At 38.5% G+C, this 17,605-nt stretch overlaps 2 protein-coding genes and 1 long non-coding RNA gene across 12 annotated transcripts in view; 2 read left to right on the top strand and 1 right to left on the bottom strand.

The window, feature by feature from the left end:
* The window catches only part of LOC100001620 (aminoacylase-1A), a 35,630-nt gene extending 26,385 nt beyond the window's left edge, over nucleotides 1-9,245 (top strand). For both annotated transcript variants that reach the window (XM_068216490.2, XM_001922554.7), the window contains exons 6-15: nucleotides 21-97; nucleotides 1,234-1,323; nucleotides 1,572-1,628; nucleotides 1,947-2,020; nucleotides 2,755-2,804; nucleotides 2,977-3,121; nucleotides 4,624-4,692; nucleotides 4,782-4,861; nucleotides 4,940-5,000; nucleotides 6,154-9,245. In XM_068216490.2, coding sequence (XP_068072591.1) covers nucleotides 21-97; nucleotides 1,234-1,323; nucleotides 1,572-1,628; nucleotides 1,947-2,020; nucleotides 2,755-2,804; nucleotides 2,977-3,121; nucleotides 4,624-4,692; nucleotides 4,782-4,861; nucleotides 4,940-5,000; nucleotides 6,154-6,318 — 868 coding nt within the window. In that variant the 3' untranslated portion in view covers nucleotides 6,319-9,245. The remainder of the gene's footprint in view (nucleotides 1-20; nucleotides 98-1,233; nucleotides 1,324-1,571; nucleotides 1,629-1,946; nucleotides 2,021-2,754; nucleotides 2,805-2,976; nucleotides 3,122-4,623; nucleotides 4,693-4,781; nucleotides 4,862-4,939; nucleotides 5,001-6,153) is intronic.
* On the bottom strand, nucleotides 8,072-16,870 carry trim35-44 (tripartite motif containing 35-44). Of its 3 annotated transcripts, none has more exons than XR_012397947.1 (7): nucleotides 14,496-16,257; nucleotides 13,465-13,560; nucleotides 12,581-12,811; nucleotides 12,481-12,503; nucleotides 12,289-12,407; nucleotides 9,973-10,160; nucleotides 8,072-9,153 (listed from the first exon to the last, which is right to left on the bottom strand). XR_012397947.1 is itself a non-coding variant. In XM_001342347.9 (6 exons), exons 1-6 carry the CDS (start codon nucleotides 14,889-14,891, stop codon nucleotides 8,660-8,662), a joined length of 1,359 nt encoding a protein of 452 aa, XP_001342383.3. In that variant the 5' UTR covers nucleotides 14,892-16,870; the 3' UTR covers nucleotides 8,072-8,659. The 3 variants fall into 3 exon arrangements, 1 of the variants encoding a protein (XP_001342383.3); XR_012397946.1 differs by having other exon boundaries at nucleotides 9,973-10,167; nucleotides 14,496-15,515; XM_001342347.9 differs by lacking the exon at nucleotides 9,973-10,160 and having other exon boundaries at nucleotides 14,496-16,870.
* LOC141380254 (uncharacterized) overlaps nucleotides 14,285-17,605 on the top strand; it is a 28,793-nt gene continuing 25,472 nt past the window's right edge. For 5 of the 7 annotated variants that reach the window (XR_012397953.1, XR_012397952.1, XR_012397954.1 and 2 more), the window contains exons 1-2: nucleotides 14,285-14,807; nucleotides 14,966-15,055. This is a non-coding gene — a long non-coding RNA (uncharacterized lncRNA). The remainder of the gene's footprint in view (nucleotides 14,808-14,965; nucleotides 15,056-17,605) is intronic. The other 2 variants (XR_012397951.1, XR_012397948.1) reach the window with 1 other exon arrangement.

The following is a 17,605-nucleotide window of genomic DNA, read 5'->3' as shown; positions in this document are numbered from 1 at the left end:
GCATTCATTTTCTCCTGCAGGTACATTGAAGCCATTCGCAGACTGAAGGCGGCTGGGAATAGATTTTCTCGAACCATCCACTTAACATTTGTCCCAGGTCAGACCTCACCATAATCTTTTCATTCATTTGTTAAAGCATCCTTATGTAGATTTATGTACTGAACTGAATTAGTTTTGTTCAACGAAAGCGGAAACACTTCATAACCAATTGACTTCAGGTCTTATGTGATTTTTGGCATAGTATTATATTGTTGTAAAGTACAATTGGGGCTGCACAATATATAATTTCAGCATAACACAATGTGCAATAGTCCAATCGCAGTATCTGCGACGTTGAATCAGTATTATAATTGACCAGCAGCCACATCTAAATCTAGTGATTTATGGAGTCACTGGAAAGTTTAACCACAAAGTTACCAAAACATTTATTATTTTATGAGTGTTTATTTTTTAAATCAGTTCAAAGTATTCAGGTATTAGAAATTACCTAACTTTAAGAAAGATTAATTGTATTTATGTACAGCAGGGGTCTCAAACTCTCGGTCTGAGGGATGATAGTTTGTGGCCCCTGCCTTAATTTGAAAGTTTAATGTTTTGATATGTGTAGCACTTTACAGTTTTGTGCATGGAGCTTAACAAACCCACCAATCACGGTGGGGTATATGGCTCTCAGGGGCGGGACATCGGTTAATGTCGTCTGCAGTCACATATCGACACCTGTCCATCGCCAATAAGAGTCCCCGGTAACCCAGACAAATTATAGAGTCGCACCGTTATTTGTGCGTCATTTGCATTGCGCTAACTGCATTGTATTTTCATTGCCTCACACAATAAATATCACATATATTTATATGATGTAAAAGTAGTCAAAACAAATGACAACAACACAGTCTTGCTTCTTTTTCCTTTAACAACAGAACGGCGGACAATAGTAAATCTAGTTATTATTATTAATACTATTTAATACTGATTGATTTATTTTCTTATTCATTTTTTTTTTTTCATCGTATTTTGTGTTAAAAAATCCAATCTTATCACAAAATAGGGTGAAAAAAATAAACAAATAAAAAAATTATAATTAGCAAAATAATTAATTACTTGTGGGAAACCTGATGTGGCCCAGCCTCAGCCAGGCCCCCAGGTAAATTGAGTTTCACAATTTATACTCAATATTGCAATATATTGTAGAATTTTTTTACAGCCCTAAAATGGTATTTTGAATGTTCTTGACAGATGAGGAGGTCGGTGGGGAAAAAGGAATGAAAGCGTTTGTGAAGCATCCAGAATTTCAGAAGCTGAACATCGGATTTGCTCTTGACGAAGGTAAATTCAGAGTGTAAACTCAGTCTTTTAGTTCCTGTAGTCACTTTTCAAACATGTAGACTTGCTTTTAAGTAACAATTACACCATTTTAGTATCACTCGAACAGGTAGATGCAGTCAATATACCTCATGTAGATTTGAATAACTATCTGGTGGGATGTTGTTACAAACAAAATAATAATCATGCAATATCATTATTATAGCATCCTAAACACAAATGCAAAACCATTTACTCATATTTTTTTTCAGGATTGGCAAACCCCACCAATGCTTATACTGTATTCTATGGGGAAAGAAACCTCTGGTGTGAGTATTACCTTTGTGTGTGTTTGTGTACTGGTTTTGGTGGTGTATAAGGACAGAAATTTGTATGTTGACATGGGTATGACCTAGTTGTAGTCTATTGTGGTGGTTTATGAGGACATGCCTGGTGTCCTTGTAATTCAAAACACTTAAAAATCATATTTGGTGTCGTCTTTTGACTTTCAAATTTTGCCACGAGTTTTAAAAAAGTAGTGTTTTTTATAGTATAAACTACATTACGCCTTTGGGAAGTCCCTGTAAACCACCAATACCAACAGGTGTGTGTGTTTATATGTTAATAATGTGTGCTCTGTCCTGCAGGGATCACCGTTCGCTGTCCTGGAAGTCCAGGTCATGGTTCCAGGTTTGTGGAAAACACAGCAGCAGAGAAATTAGTGAGTGTTCAGAGAATAATCTAGTAAACGTGAGTAAATCTGGAGCTGCAGGCAGATGATGTGAAGTGTAATTTCACCGTTCCTTTTAAAAAGGCCTATATTTTTTGTCTATTAGATTTTATCTTTCGCTTTATTTTTTATATTGACATAAAAATTATTTGTATTATTATTATTATTATTATTATTATTATTATTATTATTATTATTATTATTATCAGCATTATTGCATTTTTCTTAGTATCATTATTAAAACTAAATAAAGATGATAATAATAATAATAAAATGAAAAAAATAATAATAAAAAAATAACAATAATAAAGTTGGTGCCAGTATGATTACTAAATGTTTTAAAATATATTCTTATTATATTCTTATATATGTTTAAATATATTTTTTATTGAGCAAGAATGATGTAAATTGATTGATAATAGTAATAGTGTAATATAACTTTACAAAAATTAGATTTTAAATAAAAGCTGTTGATCTGTTAAGAAACACTCCTGTTAAAGGTTTCACATTTTCACAAAAATATTAAAAAGCACCATTGTTTTTAATGTTTATAAAAATTAGCAGAATTTATTATTATTTTATCCTCAAGTCACCATATTTGCACTTAAGACTGCTCAGTTTCAGCTTTAAATCACAAAAATAAATTACATTTTGAAAATACACTTACACATTTACAGTTTTAGTAAGTGTACTTAATGAATTTTGACATGTCTGTTTCTCCACAGCGGCGAGTTATAAACTCCTTCCTGGAGTTCAGAGAGAAAGAGAATCAGCGGTGAGATTTCCTCAGAAGTTGACTTTTATTTAAAGCAGAGCTGTTGAACATGAAGAAACACTGGGTGTGTGTGTGTGTGTGTGTGTGTGTGTGTGTGTGTGTGTGTGTGTGTGTGTGTGTGTGTGTGTGTGTGTGTGTGTGTGTGTGTGTGTGTGTGTGTGTGTGTTTTCAGACTGAACACCAGTGAGTGTTTTACTCTGGGAGACGTCACCACTATTAACATGACCATGGTCAAAGGAGGCGTCGCTTATAATGTGGTTCCTGCAGAAATGGACGTCAGCTTTGACTTGAGAATCCCTCCTACTGTTAACCTGCAGGTCTGTGTGATTTCATTCATTCATCCATCTATCTTTTCATTCATTCATTCATTCATTCATTCATCCATTCATTCATCAATCCATCTTTTTATTCATCCATTTATACAATCATTCATGCATTTACCCATTCTTCCGTCTAGTCATTCATCCATTTATCCATCCATTCATTTATCCATATGCATATGCATGATGCCTATTCTTACATGCATTCATACATCTATTCATTCAAACATTCATACACCAAATCATTAATTCATCCTACTATATATTCATTCATCCATTTATCCATCTATGCATCCATTCATTCAACTTTCACCCATACATCTATTCGTTCATCCAATCATTCATGTTAGTTCATGCATTCATTCATCCATTTATTCATTCATTCAATATTTATTAATGTAACGTTTATTCAGCAATTCATTCATCCGCCCATTCATTCATCCACCCATTCATTCATCCATGCATTCATTCAACATCCATCCATACATACATCAATTTATTCATCCATCCATTCATACATTCATTCATGCAACCATCTATCCATTCATCCATCCATCCCCCATCTATTTATTCATCCATTAATTCAATTATCTATCGATTTATTCATCCATCAATTTATTAATCCATTCATTCATTTATACATCCATTTATCCATCAATCCATCCATCTATTCATTCATACATCTATGCATCTATTCATTTAACTTTCATCCATCCATTTTTACTCTTAATTCATTCATTCATCCATCTGTTCGTTCATGCATTCATTCATCGATTTATTTAGTTATTCAATATTCATTAATTTAACATTTATTCATCCATTCATTTATCAATCCATTCATCCATCCGCCAATTCATTCATCCATGCATTCATTCAACATCCATAAATTTATTCATCCATCAATTTATTAATCCATTCATTCATTTATTCATCCATTTATACATCTATGCATCTATTCATTCAACTTTCATCCATTCATTTTTACGTTAATTCATTAATTCATTCGTTTGTTCATTCATGCATTCATTTATGCATTTATTAATTCCTTTAACATTCATTTATCCATCTATACGTCAATCTATTCATTCATCCATCCATGCATTCATTCAACATTCATCCATCCATCTATTCATTCATCTATCAATTCATTCATCCATCAATCCATTCATTCATTCGGTTTTTTTGTTCATGCATTCATTAATCTATTCATTCATCCATTTATTAATTCCTTTAACATTCATTCATCCATCTATACATCAATCTGTTCATTCATCCATGCATTTATTCTACATTCATCCATCCATTCTTCCATCTATTCATTCACTCATTTATTCATCCATCCATCAATCCATTCATTCATTCATCAAACCATTTATTCATTCATTAATTTATTCATCAATCCATTTATTCATTTATTCATTCATTCATCCATCAATTTGCTTTAAACTGAATGACACTATTTACATCAAGTGTCAGCTCTAATCCACTTCATCTTGCAGGAGTTTGAAGAACAGATTAAAGTCTGGTGTCGAGAAGCCGGTGAAGACGTGACTTATGACTTTGCGCAGGTCAGATTTATTTTTACACGACACACTATTCCAGTTGCAGTGATCTCTGCTTGTTTCATGTAGACTGATTTTCATTATTTTCTCTTCAGAAAAACACAGACCAGAACTTGACATCCACTGATGAGAGCGACCCCTGGTGGCAAGCCTTCAGCTCCACCTGTAAAGCAATGTGAGGGAAACCACACTCAGTTTTGTGAGCATGCATTTCTTCACAGACCTGTGTGAGACTTTCTGCATCTCCTGACAGGAACATGACTCTGAAAAAGGAAATCTTCCCTGCGGCCACAGACAGTAGCTTCATTCGGGAAGTAAGTCAGTTTCACTTTCGTCTTTAAGATTCAACAACCACAGTAATGACAAATACAGTGCTAATATATTTAGATTATATTACATTTTCTAGTTTAGGTATAGAGTTTTCTTTTAGTTTGGCTGGAATAAAAATATATGTTTAAAAATGTAAAACATTTGTAATGAAGTTTACGGCCCTTTGGCTGCCGGGAAGAAGGAGGCGGAGAACCGACGCAGTTTTAAAATATTTATTAGTAAAAACAATAAGAAAATAATAAAACAAAAGTAAAACAATATGTCCGGGCCAGGTCCTTTCTCGGCTTCCTCTGCCATCGTTCCTCCTCTTATAGTCCAGAGCTTCTTCCGTGGGACTCGAGGCCGGTGCGCGCCACAGGTGTATCCACTTACGTGGCGGCCTCATTCCGTTCCCATGGCTCTCGGCCCCGCCCCCTCGCCACAACATTTAATTGTAAACTGTAAATATTATCAGATGCGTTTTTTGTTAGTCAGTCATTTCTTAAACAAGAAGATCGAATACGTGAGTGGAACGAAGTGCATTCGAATGAAAGTTGATCCCATTCTTCAGAGTTTCAACATCTGGCAAACAGCCGTCTCCACAAGGACCAACACTATACCTCCATATTGTTTTATATTTGCTGTGGACTGCGCCGCCTGTGTACGTACTCTAATAGAATAAGAAGTCTTATCAGGTGTGTCTTCAAACTCTCCCAGTGAGTGATCGTACAGGTGCGGATATATCTGCACCAGCTCTGCTACTCTACTCTCCAGTGTGTTCATGTGGCTAGTGTTGTTGTTTGGGATATTAGTCTCCAGTCTGCTCTCTGTGGATTGAGAAACAAATTGTGGAAAAAAATTGCAGGTCTAAGAAGGGGGATTTTCAGAAACATGCCCACTGATTGTGTAATCATTACTGACCAATGGCAGCACAAATATGTATAGGAGCTTTGTCCATCAAAAAGTCGGCTTTGTGATGTATCGAACTGCCAAAACTAACTCAAAAAGAACTTAATTTTGGCCTCATTTGGTTGGAAATTATGTAATTTCAGAGTTTGTGTGATGTATGGTGTCTTTAAATGGCAGCTGCACCACTGTGTGACGTCACATGACCTTTATGAATTAAAATGGTTGTCAATTGTTGTCTTTTTTTTGCAGGTGGGTCTTCCTGCCTTTGGTTTCTCTCCAATGAATCTCACCCCCATCCTGCTTCATGATCACAACGAGTACCTGAACGAGCAGGTGTTTCTGCAGGGCATCCAGGTGTACGAGCGGCTCATTCCTGCTCTCGCCGATGTGGCTCCGCTGAGTGGAGAACTGTAGATTCACGCACTCATGCACACTGCCATAACATAACTGATCATATGAGCTGATCCCATATAAACGAGATCATCATTTTACGTTCGCTTTAACTCAGGAGTCCCTGTCTTTCAATAATGTCTTGCATATGCTTTTAATGCCGAGTTCAGACTGCATGATTTTCAAACTAGTCGTGTCACAGATGTTTTCACACTGCATGACTATCTGGGCTAGCGTTTCGTCGCTGCTTTGTTTACTATACTGACTTTACTATAGGGAGAATCGCCGACAACTTCGTCCAAACTACGTCTCACAGCCAAAAACATGTCGTATATCTTTTGTTATTAACTACATAATAAGAAAGAAGCCTTTAATGGGGTAGAACATGTCCATGTTTGCTCACCTGGGTTTAAAGGGAATTAGCCATTTCTCCTCAACGTTGATAATAAACTAATTTATTTCTGTATGAAACGTCAAACAGACACGGTTGCTCCTGAGTCCTGTCAAACCTCCACTAGTTTTTCCTCCATTTCGTGGGTCCAAATAAACCGAAAATGAGCGCTTTGAACTTCTCCCCCAGCCTCCCGCTGGCCTGCAGCAGGTATACACACACGCACTCACAAGTGAATGCCGCTCTCTTATTGGCTGTAGGCGATCGCTGACGTTATTTTCAGTCAAAACTCAATTCACACGGCAGGATTTGAATCGCCGACAGCTCCAGATATTCAGCATGCCAAATATCTCACAGGCATCGGCGACTCATCGGTGATTCTCTCAGATCGCGTCTTTCATAGTTCATACTGTGTGATTGTCACTCACGTGCACGAGCAGCGATTTGCCTGTGATTTCAGGCATTTGTCGGCGATTTCTCAAAACCTGTCGGCGAGCCAAAATCGGGGCTAAAATCACGCAGTCTGAACTAGGCATAAGTCTGATTTGTTTGCTGATAATCACAGTTAGAAGCTGCTTTAAACCATCTCAATTCATAAAGTTTGTAAATTTGACGCACCAAAGTAATGATGGCCTCAGATATCAGAAAATGTTTTCAGAGACTCAAACGGTGTAGCTGTGCTTGCCATATATGCATTCAATTTTTAATACAGATGATTTTGATGCAATTGTATGGTTATATACTGAACATATGTATGGGTCATGTATAAGGAGACTTATATTATACTATACTACAAAGTTAGACTGAAACACACCTCATGATTTTAAGCGTTATGAATTTTGACTTTGCCTTCCTGATTAAATAAAAGTAAAATGGTAGCATGTATATAGCGTCCACAAAACGGCAGGAGAAGACAAGGCAAGGCAGGTATTATTAGTCCCTCTGATTTATTAGCCCCCTGTTTATTTTATCCCCAATTTCTGTTTAAAGTTGAGCAGATTTTTTTCAACACATTTCTAATCATAATAGTTTTAATAACTCATCTCTAATAACTGATTTTTGTTTATCTTTGCCCAGTAGATCAGCAGTTTCTGAAAGACCTGTCTGGCAGCAACAACCATGCCACGTTCAAAGTCACCTTTCTTCTCCATTCTGATACTCAGTTTGAACTGCAGCAGACCGTCTTGATCATGTCTACATGCATAAATGCATGTAGTGGTTGGCTAATTAGAAATTTGCGTTAGCGAGCAGTATGCGTGCACACATATTCACACATACACACAATGTTTTAAGCCAATAATGTTTTAAACAAGCCAACAGTTGTTAAATAATGTACGACAGTATAAGGGCAAAGAGTGTGATTTCAGACACAGACTCTGAGATTCAATTCAGTGTCAGGTTTACTGCTGTTGGCTACTCTCAAAAACATGTATTACCCATAATGCATTGTTTTCTATAGCATAGCGCTCTTTTATAAAATAAAGAAAAACAGTATTGTACTTTAGAGCTTTGTCCTCAGTATCAATAGCTGTTATGCAAACAACTGATGACAATTCTTTCAAGATTTAAGTAATCAATAGCCATGATTTTCAAACACACCAAATTATTTATACGTTTTTTTTCAACACCCATACATTCTCATTCACCTTCATACACTACGGACAATTTAGCTTACCCAATTTACATGTACCTTATGTCTTTGGACTTGTGGAGGAAACCGGAGCACCCGGAGGAAACCCACGCGAATGCAGGGAGAACATGCAAACTCCACACAGAAATGCCAACGGACCCAGCCGAGGCTCAAACCAGTGACCTTCTTGCTGTGAGGCGAGAGCGCTACCCACTGTCACCCACACCAAATTATAACGTTTTTTATTTACTAGGCTATATATTCTCGAAATAGACTGATATACAATACAATATATAATAATATACAGATTACTCATGTAAGACTACATGTACAGCTGTAATGTTTTACTGACTACTAAACGGTAAGATCCTGAGAGAGGAACGCCAACAATAGATAAATGGAAACACAGTGTCAGTGAAGGTGGTTGTGTAAGTGTGTAGATGTTCGTTATTTACAGGATCAGAGAAAGACACTGTTCCTCTGTCATAATCCAGATCAACTCGCACTCGATCAAGATCTGATCCACAAAAACCAGTCGCTAACAATCCATGTGCATAATAATACACACTCCAGACATCAGAGTTTAAGAAAACCTGGCCCTTCCTCTGGTTTGATGCTGTTGTTACTCCAACTCTCCACTCAAAACTCCTATTAACCTCCACGTCCCAGCAGTGTTTTCCTGAGTTAAAACCCTCTGAACCCAAAACAAAAGGGTAATAGTCGAATCTCTCTGGATTATCAGGAACTGGTTGTTTGTTCTCGCTGAACGTCACACTGGTCAGATCATCAGACACAACAAACTCTGGATATGCTGTGTTTGGATCCAGAATGACAGGAGCTGAGGAGACACAACCAGTTGTTTATTTTAATTTTATTCTAAATAATGATAATCATTAATAACCTTTAATAAACAGTTCAAATGTTTATCTATGAACATCTCTGATGTGAGTTATTGAAGTAGCTTCTTCTGGAGAACATCATTGTCTGAAAAAGCCCTCATCATAGGTTTCTTGACTGGAAAAATAAAAATAAACACAGCAGCTCTTCTTTAAAATGGCAACTTAAAGGGCCATGAAACCCTCTCGTTTCAGCAGGGTGTTTTCACACCTCTACTTTGGGAAAAAGTCAGAAAAGTGGGCGTGTCCAGCTCTGTTTAGGGGGGAGTGTCGGAGGAAGAAAAGAGGCTTGGTGTGGGAGTGTCTATTTGGGCACGCTGAATTTCAGAGTCAAAACACACACACACACCGGGGACAAAGTGACTGTGTTTACATGGACATCTGTAGTCGAATTATTTGCCAAATTATTGAATGGTGGACTTTAACTGCAGTTTGGCTCTTTCATTCAGGGAATTCATTCATGTCCCTCCCGACAAACGTGATATTTGATTCGAGGAACTGCTCTAAGCGTGTATTTTTCATGCAATGTTTGATACCGCACGGCGAATGAGAGAAAAAAACCCTCCGCATTTCCCGGAAACTTAGATGCACACGGCAGGTAGAGTCAGAAAGTCGCGTGTGTTATTCCGGTCACAAAATCCAACACGAGGTTATAGTTTGGTTGTAACTGTTAGTGCTAACTATTGCACTCGGTGCAATAGTTTGTTTTATACGAATAAAATACGAACTGAGTAAACAAAGAGCACTGGTCGCTCACTTACCAAATCTGTAGAGACAGGACAATCACCAGCAACTAGAGCCGCGTCTTTATGGAGAGAAGACTACAAGCGAATCCGGATCTCAGCGTTTGCAGATGAGAACAGCTCTCAGGTAAACAATAATCCTCCTTAGACATGTAAGTTATTGTTGTCGAGCGTCGCGTACACTGTTAATCCACACGTGACTCCAGCTGCGCTCTCACAGAGAGAAAATGAAAACAAAACTTAACTGCAGCAAACTATAAAGCAACACTTCACGCTTGTTTTGCCAACACAACGTGGCGTCTCTGTCATCTAAACACTGTGACAGTAATGAATATTAATGAAGTTGCACAATAGAGCGCGCTGATTGGTTTGAACCAAGCCTTACTCATGCATTAATGCAGCACACTGTAAGACGTAATAAGACACACTCTGGCACAGACGCCCAGTCTGCATGCTGGAATACACACTATTATGTCATGACCGTGACGCAGCTTCAAAAATTTGTTTCAAACCGGAAGTACGAATTTGCTTGAAATAACGCAAAAACAACCAATTTACACTTTTTAGTGAAATATAGGTGTCCTAATAGTGTTTTTAGCAGTGTGGGACACATATACGACTGTCAACAGCTCAACACATGTGTTTTGGTGTTTCGTGACCCTTTAAGAATGTTTATGAGTGCAGTTCCTGAAAAAGCCTTCCAAAAATGAAGAACAGCTTAAGAAATGTTCATTTACCTGCAGTTGTCTGATTCTACTACTGTTTCCACTAGTCACGAGGTTGACTTGTTTAGAGTTACACCCCAAATTGAAAAGGGGTTCGGGAGTTTCTTTCACTGATTTACTTTTGCTTCATAAGACCTTGATCCATCATCAGAAGTCATCGGTATTAATTTTGACGTTGTTGTTGTTTGTTGTATGTATTATATCATGGGTTTGCACTGGGTGCCCCAGTTACCCCCACAGTCCAAAGACATGTGCTGTAGGTGAACTGGGTATGCTTAATTATCCGTAGTGTGAAGCCTCCTTTCCACTGCACACGACAAACAACAAGAAACAGACTGGAAGTCATTCATTTCCAATGGAGAGTAGTCCGGGAGATCCGTGGAGCTCCTATCATCTCCGGAAAATTCGGATTCGATTTAAGCTGTGGATCCGTTGAAATGTTTGAACTCCTGCGACTAGATCGTATGCAACCGGCTGACCGGATGTGATGTATTCCAGAGTTGCTCAAGCAGGTCCGTGCGCGCGAGATGAGAAATAGGAGTTTATTTGGTTATTTTTTGAATCAGAAAAAGTCTATATTTAAAAAAAAAACACATTTCTATTTATAAATGTAAGCAATAAAGTAATAAAAATGTAATGTTTTATGTTGTCTCCACATTCCCTCCAATATTTTTAGCGATCCGAGTTTCTAGTATTCATTCATTCATTTATTCAACCGCGTAGAATTGCTTACGCACTCCTTTATTTCGGAGTCGGACACTGCGAGAACAGCTTCTCCCCCATGGTACACGTTCATTCATTCATTTTCTTGTCAGCGTAGTCCCTTTATTAATCCGGGGTCGCCACAGCAGAATGAACCGCCAACTTATCCAGCAAGATTTTTACGCAGCGGATGCCCTTCCAGCCGCAACCCATCTCTGGGAAGCATCCACACACACACACTCATACACTACGGACAATTTAGCCTACCCAATTCACCTGTACCGCATGTCTTTGGACTGTGGGGGAAACCGGAGCACCCAGAGGAAACCCAGGCGAAGGCAGGGAGAACATGCAAACTCCACACAGAAACGGTAACTGAGCCGAGGTTCGAACCAGCAACCTTCTTGCTGTGAGGCGACAGCACTACCTACTGCCACTGCCTCGCCCTCCATGGTGCACGTCAGAACTGAAAATTCTGTGCGACTGCCACAAGGGGGCGTATTCCGACAGTCGTGTCCAAATGTCGTGTGCAGTGGAAAGGCGGCTTATTGTGTATGTATTGGTCCTCAAGGTAGGGGGTTAAGCGTTGGGCTAACAATCCACCTCATAAAAACTAGATGTTACGAAACACCAATATGGTGCGGCTAAATATCAACTTCGATTTAAATGGCCCTCAAAGTAAGTAAGTTATTTAATATATGAAGAGTTTAGATGCAAAACCCTCTAAATCCATCAGACATCTTTTCTTGTAATTGAGCATTTTCTATCAGGCTTTTGTAATTAGGTTTAGAGGTTTTATTTTATGGTAAATAAAATAGCTTTTTTTTTTTTTTTAAATGTCACTTTAGACAATTCTTTGTCCAAACTCAAGTCTTAAACTGTTAATACCCAAATAGCAATGACTCACTGTACTGGACAATGTCCTGCATCTTCTTCCAGACTCTGAACGGCAGGTTGCCCAAGTAGCGAGACACATGAATCAAAGCTCCAGAAGGCATCTGTGGATCCGGCTGTGAGATCTGGACTCTGGAGGAACATTCAGGAGTCAGAACTGCAGTGGCTTTGACTTCAGAAGCAGAGAAACCAGCAGATCACTCACCTTTCCATTGAGACTGGAAACTCCTGCAGAACAAACACACAACTGATCATCAACAACTCAATCAATCATCAATCAATCAATCACTGATCTGAAATCAGACCTTCAGAAAGCAGACGTCATTGGCTTTCAGCATCTCCTCCGTGTCTTTGATCGTGTGTGAAAGAGCTGAGATGTGTGTGTTCATCTCCTCCAGCTTCTCCTTCATCATCTGCTTCTTCTGCTCCTCTTCCTCCCTCAGTGCAGTGATCGTAGCTTCTTCTTCATCTCGGAGAAACTGATGAAGCTTCTTAAACTGCTGTTTAATCTGACGCTCTGTGTGCTCAGCTTGAGCCTGAAATCAAACCACATTCACTTCAGTCATCTCAGACGCTTTCTGGAGCAGCAGAAGACTGATGGTGGAAATGTGGGTTAGTGAACTACAGATGGCAGGTGATTGGTTAAACACCAACTGCATGCTCTTGACAAAATTGTTGTTTTTAGGTATTTCGCCATGCAACTTGCTAGATCAAGAATAATGGTCAGACATCAAGAAGTCTACATTCACAGACATCCCAAGTCTTCTTCGAGGACCACTAGGAAACACCCATACATGTCTTTGGACTGTGAGGGAAACCGGAGCACCCGGAGGAAGCCCACGCCAACACAGGGAGAACATGCAGACTTCACACAGAAATGGCAACTGACCAGGCTGGGCTTGAACCAGGGACTTTCTTGCTTTGAGGCGACAGTGCTAATCACTGAGCCACCATGCCACCCCTGACATGATTGATGGTTAGAGTCAGTTTTAAAACCTTCATTTTTTTATTGCATGGCATCTGTTTTGGAGAGGCTTTAAGGAAACAGGAGAGACCAGAAGGTCCAAACATGCTGAATTAGAGCTCAATGAGGAAATCAGGAGATCAGAAAATGAAATGAACAAACAAATCATTGGAAAAATTCATAATAAAATCCACTTTTTTCCCCAAATAAAATATCCATCCTTACCTTGATGTGTTGAACACTTTTCTCAAACTCTTCTTTTATATTTTCATTGTGTTTAAGTTTCTCCTGTAAGGACTTCAGTGCTGTATTGAGCTCCTCCTAGAATTTAAAGGAAAAGTCTGTAAGATACTATAGATTTATTTAATCAAAACAATACAAATTAAAATGATACACTCCCGCTATAATATATATATATATATACAAACAATTCTGTCTGGTTCTTGAATCTGATTGGCTGATAGCCGTGCGATCTTTTGCCAGTAACATCACGCTAAGGCCTCTTCACCCTTCACCTCTGTGTATTACTCCGCCCACATACAGCAAGCAACAAGCAGAGGCGCTACAGTTTGACCAATATTACTGTTGTTAGACAACAAAATGTACTTTTGAGGCTTTTTAGTGGAGAATGTTGTTGTTCAGATTGCAACTATGCAGTTTATTTATAAGAATAGTGCCTATTTTAAAATATTTACAGCTCTTAGAGCTCGTCGGCAGCGGTTGATGTTGTCTATCCACAAGATGGCGCCAGAACCGCATAATAACCCTTTGCTCAGTGTGTTATCTTGCGCCAAATAAAAAGCTCAAAAACGGAAGCCTCGTGGTTTTTAAGGTGGACCGGATGAGTCAATAAGAAGCTGCGAATAAGAAGCTGGATTAAGCCTCGTCCCTCCTTATCGCAAACACAACAGCAGTCTGGTGAGAAATCTCTGAGACATTAATGTATATTTATCTTTATATTATTTAGTCTTTGGAATGCTTGATTCTGATCGGTCAATCACAAAATTCAGAGCTAAATTTTTCCCAGAAAGCAACTGATTAAACTGATAGCACAAGCTCATCTGGGTACCACCAATCATATTAGCCATTAGTGAATATATTTATATACATATTTATATTTTTTGCAGAATAAAGCCATTCAGTCTTATACAACAATATACTGCAGGAACACCCATATATAATACACATCTTTTATTATATTGTTTTAATTATGTTTGATTATTTTGGCCATTTTTATTAGCATATATAATTCTTACCATATTTTCTGCAGCCATTTCACTGAGGGGTCTGAATGTGTGACCGAGGTGTTTCTCTGAATCTCTGCACACTAAACACACAGGCTGTTTGTCCTCCAGACAGAAGAGTTTGAGTTTCTCACTGTGTAAACTGCAGATCTCCTCAGATCCTGATGAACGTCTCTCATTTCTCTCCTTCAGGAACGACTCACACAAGTTTTTTAAAGCCAGATTAACTGGAAGATCTTTTTTAGAGGATCTTCTCCTGCAGACGGGACACTCCTGAGTATTCTTGCTTCTCCAAAACTGTTGAAGACACTCTTTACAGAAACTGTGAGTACATGATAAAATAACTGGAGTCTTAAAGATGTCATGACACACAGGACAACTATAATCATACTCAGCTGATGAAGCCATTTTACTGCTGCATGTTCAGAAACAAACTGATCTGTTCATAAGCGATTGTTGATTCCCTGTTTGATTTTGTCCAGAAATCCAGAGTAAAAGTCAGTTTGACAGAAAATGGTGAAAAAAGGAGTCTCTTCCTGGTCCATGTGTTTCAGTGGGTGAAGTTTATGATCGTCTTCAGCTTGTGAAACTGGTCAAACAGGAACATCAGAACAAATTGCACTCACGTACACGTGTAATTTAAAATTAAAAACGAAACACAAATACTGTCCTTTATTTTCAACACTTTTATTTGATTAACTGCTGAAGTCACATTAATTAACAGGCTCCTGCTTATCAGCTGATTGTTAGTGTTTGGGGAGCAGAAATCTCACTGATTTCAGCATCTTCTGCAGTGGTTTAATGCTGTATTTGTGAAGGTCTATGAGAGATCCATTACAATAATTCACCTACTGCTAATAAAAGCATGAAGCAGCTCTACCCAGGGCTTAATTTGTACCGGAACACGCCAGATCCAAATCTGATCTGGCACCTCATTTTACTGATCCCCCTCCTCAACCGCCCTCCTCCCCTGTTCACCTTCTTCTGCGACTCCCCAACCCTCTTCCCTTTCATCCGCAACATCCCTGCTCTGCTCCCTTTTCGTCCGCGACCCCTCTGCCATCCACCACACCAACCCCCGCCATCCCCCTCCAGCACTTCACTTTCGTCTGCGACCAACTCGTTCTCCAACATCGAACGCGACACATACGTCCTCGAGTAATATGACAGATCCATTGTTCCGGGACCTTACAATTCAAAAATTAAGCACTGGCTCCACCCCTTCGTTCCTTTTGCCAGAAGAGAACTGGACTCGATTAAGCCTGGTTTCTCTCAAGGTTTGGGGCCCTATCATACATGCGGTCCTATGACATGTATGACATGATTTGTTGCTATTTTCAGACCAGCGCAACCCTAATTTTCACGTTTTGGGACACATTATATAAATAGCAAATGCATTTGAGTAACTTTGTGGACTCTGGTGGGTGTTCTGGTCTAGAAAGGAGGTGTGTTTATGTGCATTGCTGGTGTGTTGCTATTCTGAAAAACTGAAATAGACAGCGCCATTGACCAATTCAAGAGTTCACACTTAGCTGATGATTGATTATAAAGCTTGTTTGGCATGCTGTCCCGGGATAGATCCCTGAGCTCATAAGATCCTCGAGCCTGGGGCTCCCTCTCATTTGCAAGGCGAGAGGGGAGTTTGAGCTCGGGTAGATCTGGAGAACTCCCCTGCTGTAGCTAATGAACAGATAGTGATTGCTCTTAAGAGATAACTATTTTGGAGCATGTCTATGGTGCCGATTTAGATTAGTCAATTAACTTAGGTTGTATGTTTTTTGATGGTGGGAGGAAACCGGGGAACCCTGGGGTCAGAATTATTAGCGCTCTTTGGATTTTTTTTTGTTCTTTTTTAAATATTTCCCAATTGATGTTTAACAGAGCAAGGACATTTTCTCAGTATGTCTGATAATATTTTTTCTTCTGGAAAAAGTCTTATTTATTTTATTTTGGCTAGAATAAAAGCAGTTTAAAATTTTTTAAACACCATTTTAGGGACAAAATTATTAGCCCCTTTAAGCTATATTTTTTCTCGATAGTCTACAGAACAAACCATCATTATACAATAACTTGCCTAATTACCCTAACCTGCCTAGTTAACCTAATTAACCTAGTTAAGCCTTTAAATGTCACTTTAAGCTGTATAGAAGTGTCTTGAAAAATATCTAGTCTAATATTATTTACTGTCATCATGACAAAGAGAAAATAAATCAGTTATTAGAGATGAGTTATTATCATAATCATAACAAGCTATTATGATTAGAAATGTGATGGAAATAATCTTTTCTCCGTTAAACAGAAATTGGGGAAAAAATAAACAAGTAGTCTAATAATTCAGGGGGGCTAATAATTCTGACTTGTGTGTGTGTGTGTGTGTGTGTGTGTGTGTGTGTGTGTGTTAATTATTTTGGTTATTGTGTAATCTTTACATCCTGTCAGATTAAAAAAAAAGAAAACAAACAAAACAAAAGAGGAGTAAACTATTCTGATTAATTGATATGGATATTTGCATATAATATTAAATATGAATATTTTTTTCTCAGCAAGGCTGCATGGTTACAATAAAATAAATCTGTTGTCTGTGTTAGATCACACTCTCCGCACCAGATAAATAAGATATAGCCCCGGACGCCAGGTCTTGTCAGAAATGCTCTGTGTATCTAGGCTTGGATTTGCTAATCGGGAGGACCGGGAGAATTCCCGGTGGGCCGGTCCGTTTTTTAGCCGCGAGGGCCGGTGTCCCTAGCTCTAGACTCTGTTGCTCTCAGCAGTCGCATTTTTTTCATTTATTTGTTTATTTGACCAAAGCCTCACTCTTTTTATGCATTATTTTGCCACAGCTCTGCTCTTTTTATATATTTTCTCTCAGCCTCGTGAGCAAGATGCAGCCTGCAGGTTATTGATGATATAACCCAGATAAGTCACTACACTGAGAAAAGCTGTTGTGGTCCAGTGGTCAGCACGTCGCGTTAGAACACCGCCGACCCTAGTTTGAACCTCATCTGAGTAGTTTATATATATATATATATATTTTTTTTTTTTTCATTTTTATTGTTAAGACATATAATACTGTTTGGGTTGTTGAGCATTTGAAGTTCTAAAGCAGCTGTTTTCTTAAAAAA

This window comes from Danio rerio, chromosome 22 (assembly GCF_049306965.1).
Source record: "Danio rerio strain Tuebingen ecotype United States chromosome 22, GRCz12tu, whole genome shotgun sequence".
Taxonomy (NCBI): domain Eukaryota; kingdom Metazoa; phylum Chordata; class Actinopteri; order Cypriniformes; family Danionidae; genus Danio; species Danio rerio.
This window is presented reverse-complemented; position numbering and strand designations above follow the sequence as displayed.

Bases quoted from the DNA above. Each gene is read 5' to 3' on its own strand.
- trim35-44 (XM_001342347.9), bottom strand. From the start codon at position 14,891: ATGGCTTCATCAGCTGAGTATGATTATAGTTGTCCTGTGTGTCATGAC. The intron at 12,812-13,464 runs GTAAGGATGGAT...GTTTGATTTCAG, and splicing joins AAAGTGTTCAACACATCAAG to GCTCAAGCTGAGCACACAGA. The intron at 12,504-12,580 runs GTCTGATTTCAG...TTTGTTCTGCAG, and splicing joins ATGACGTCTGCTTTCTGAAG to GAGTTTCCAGTCTCAATGGA.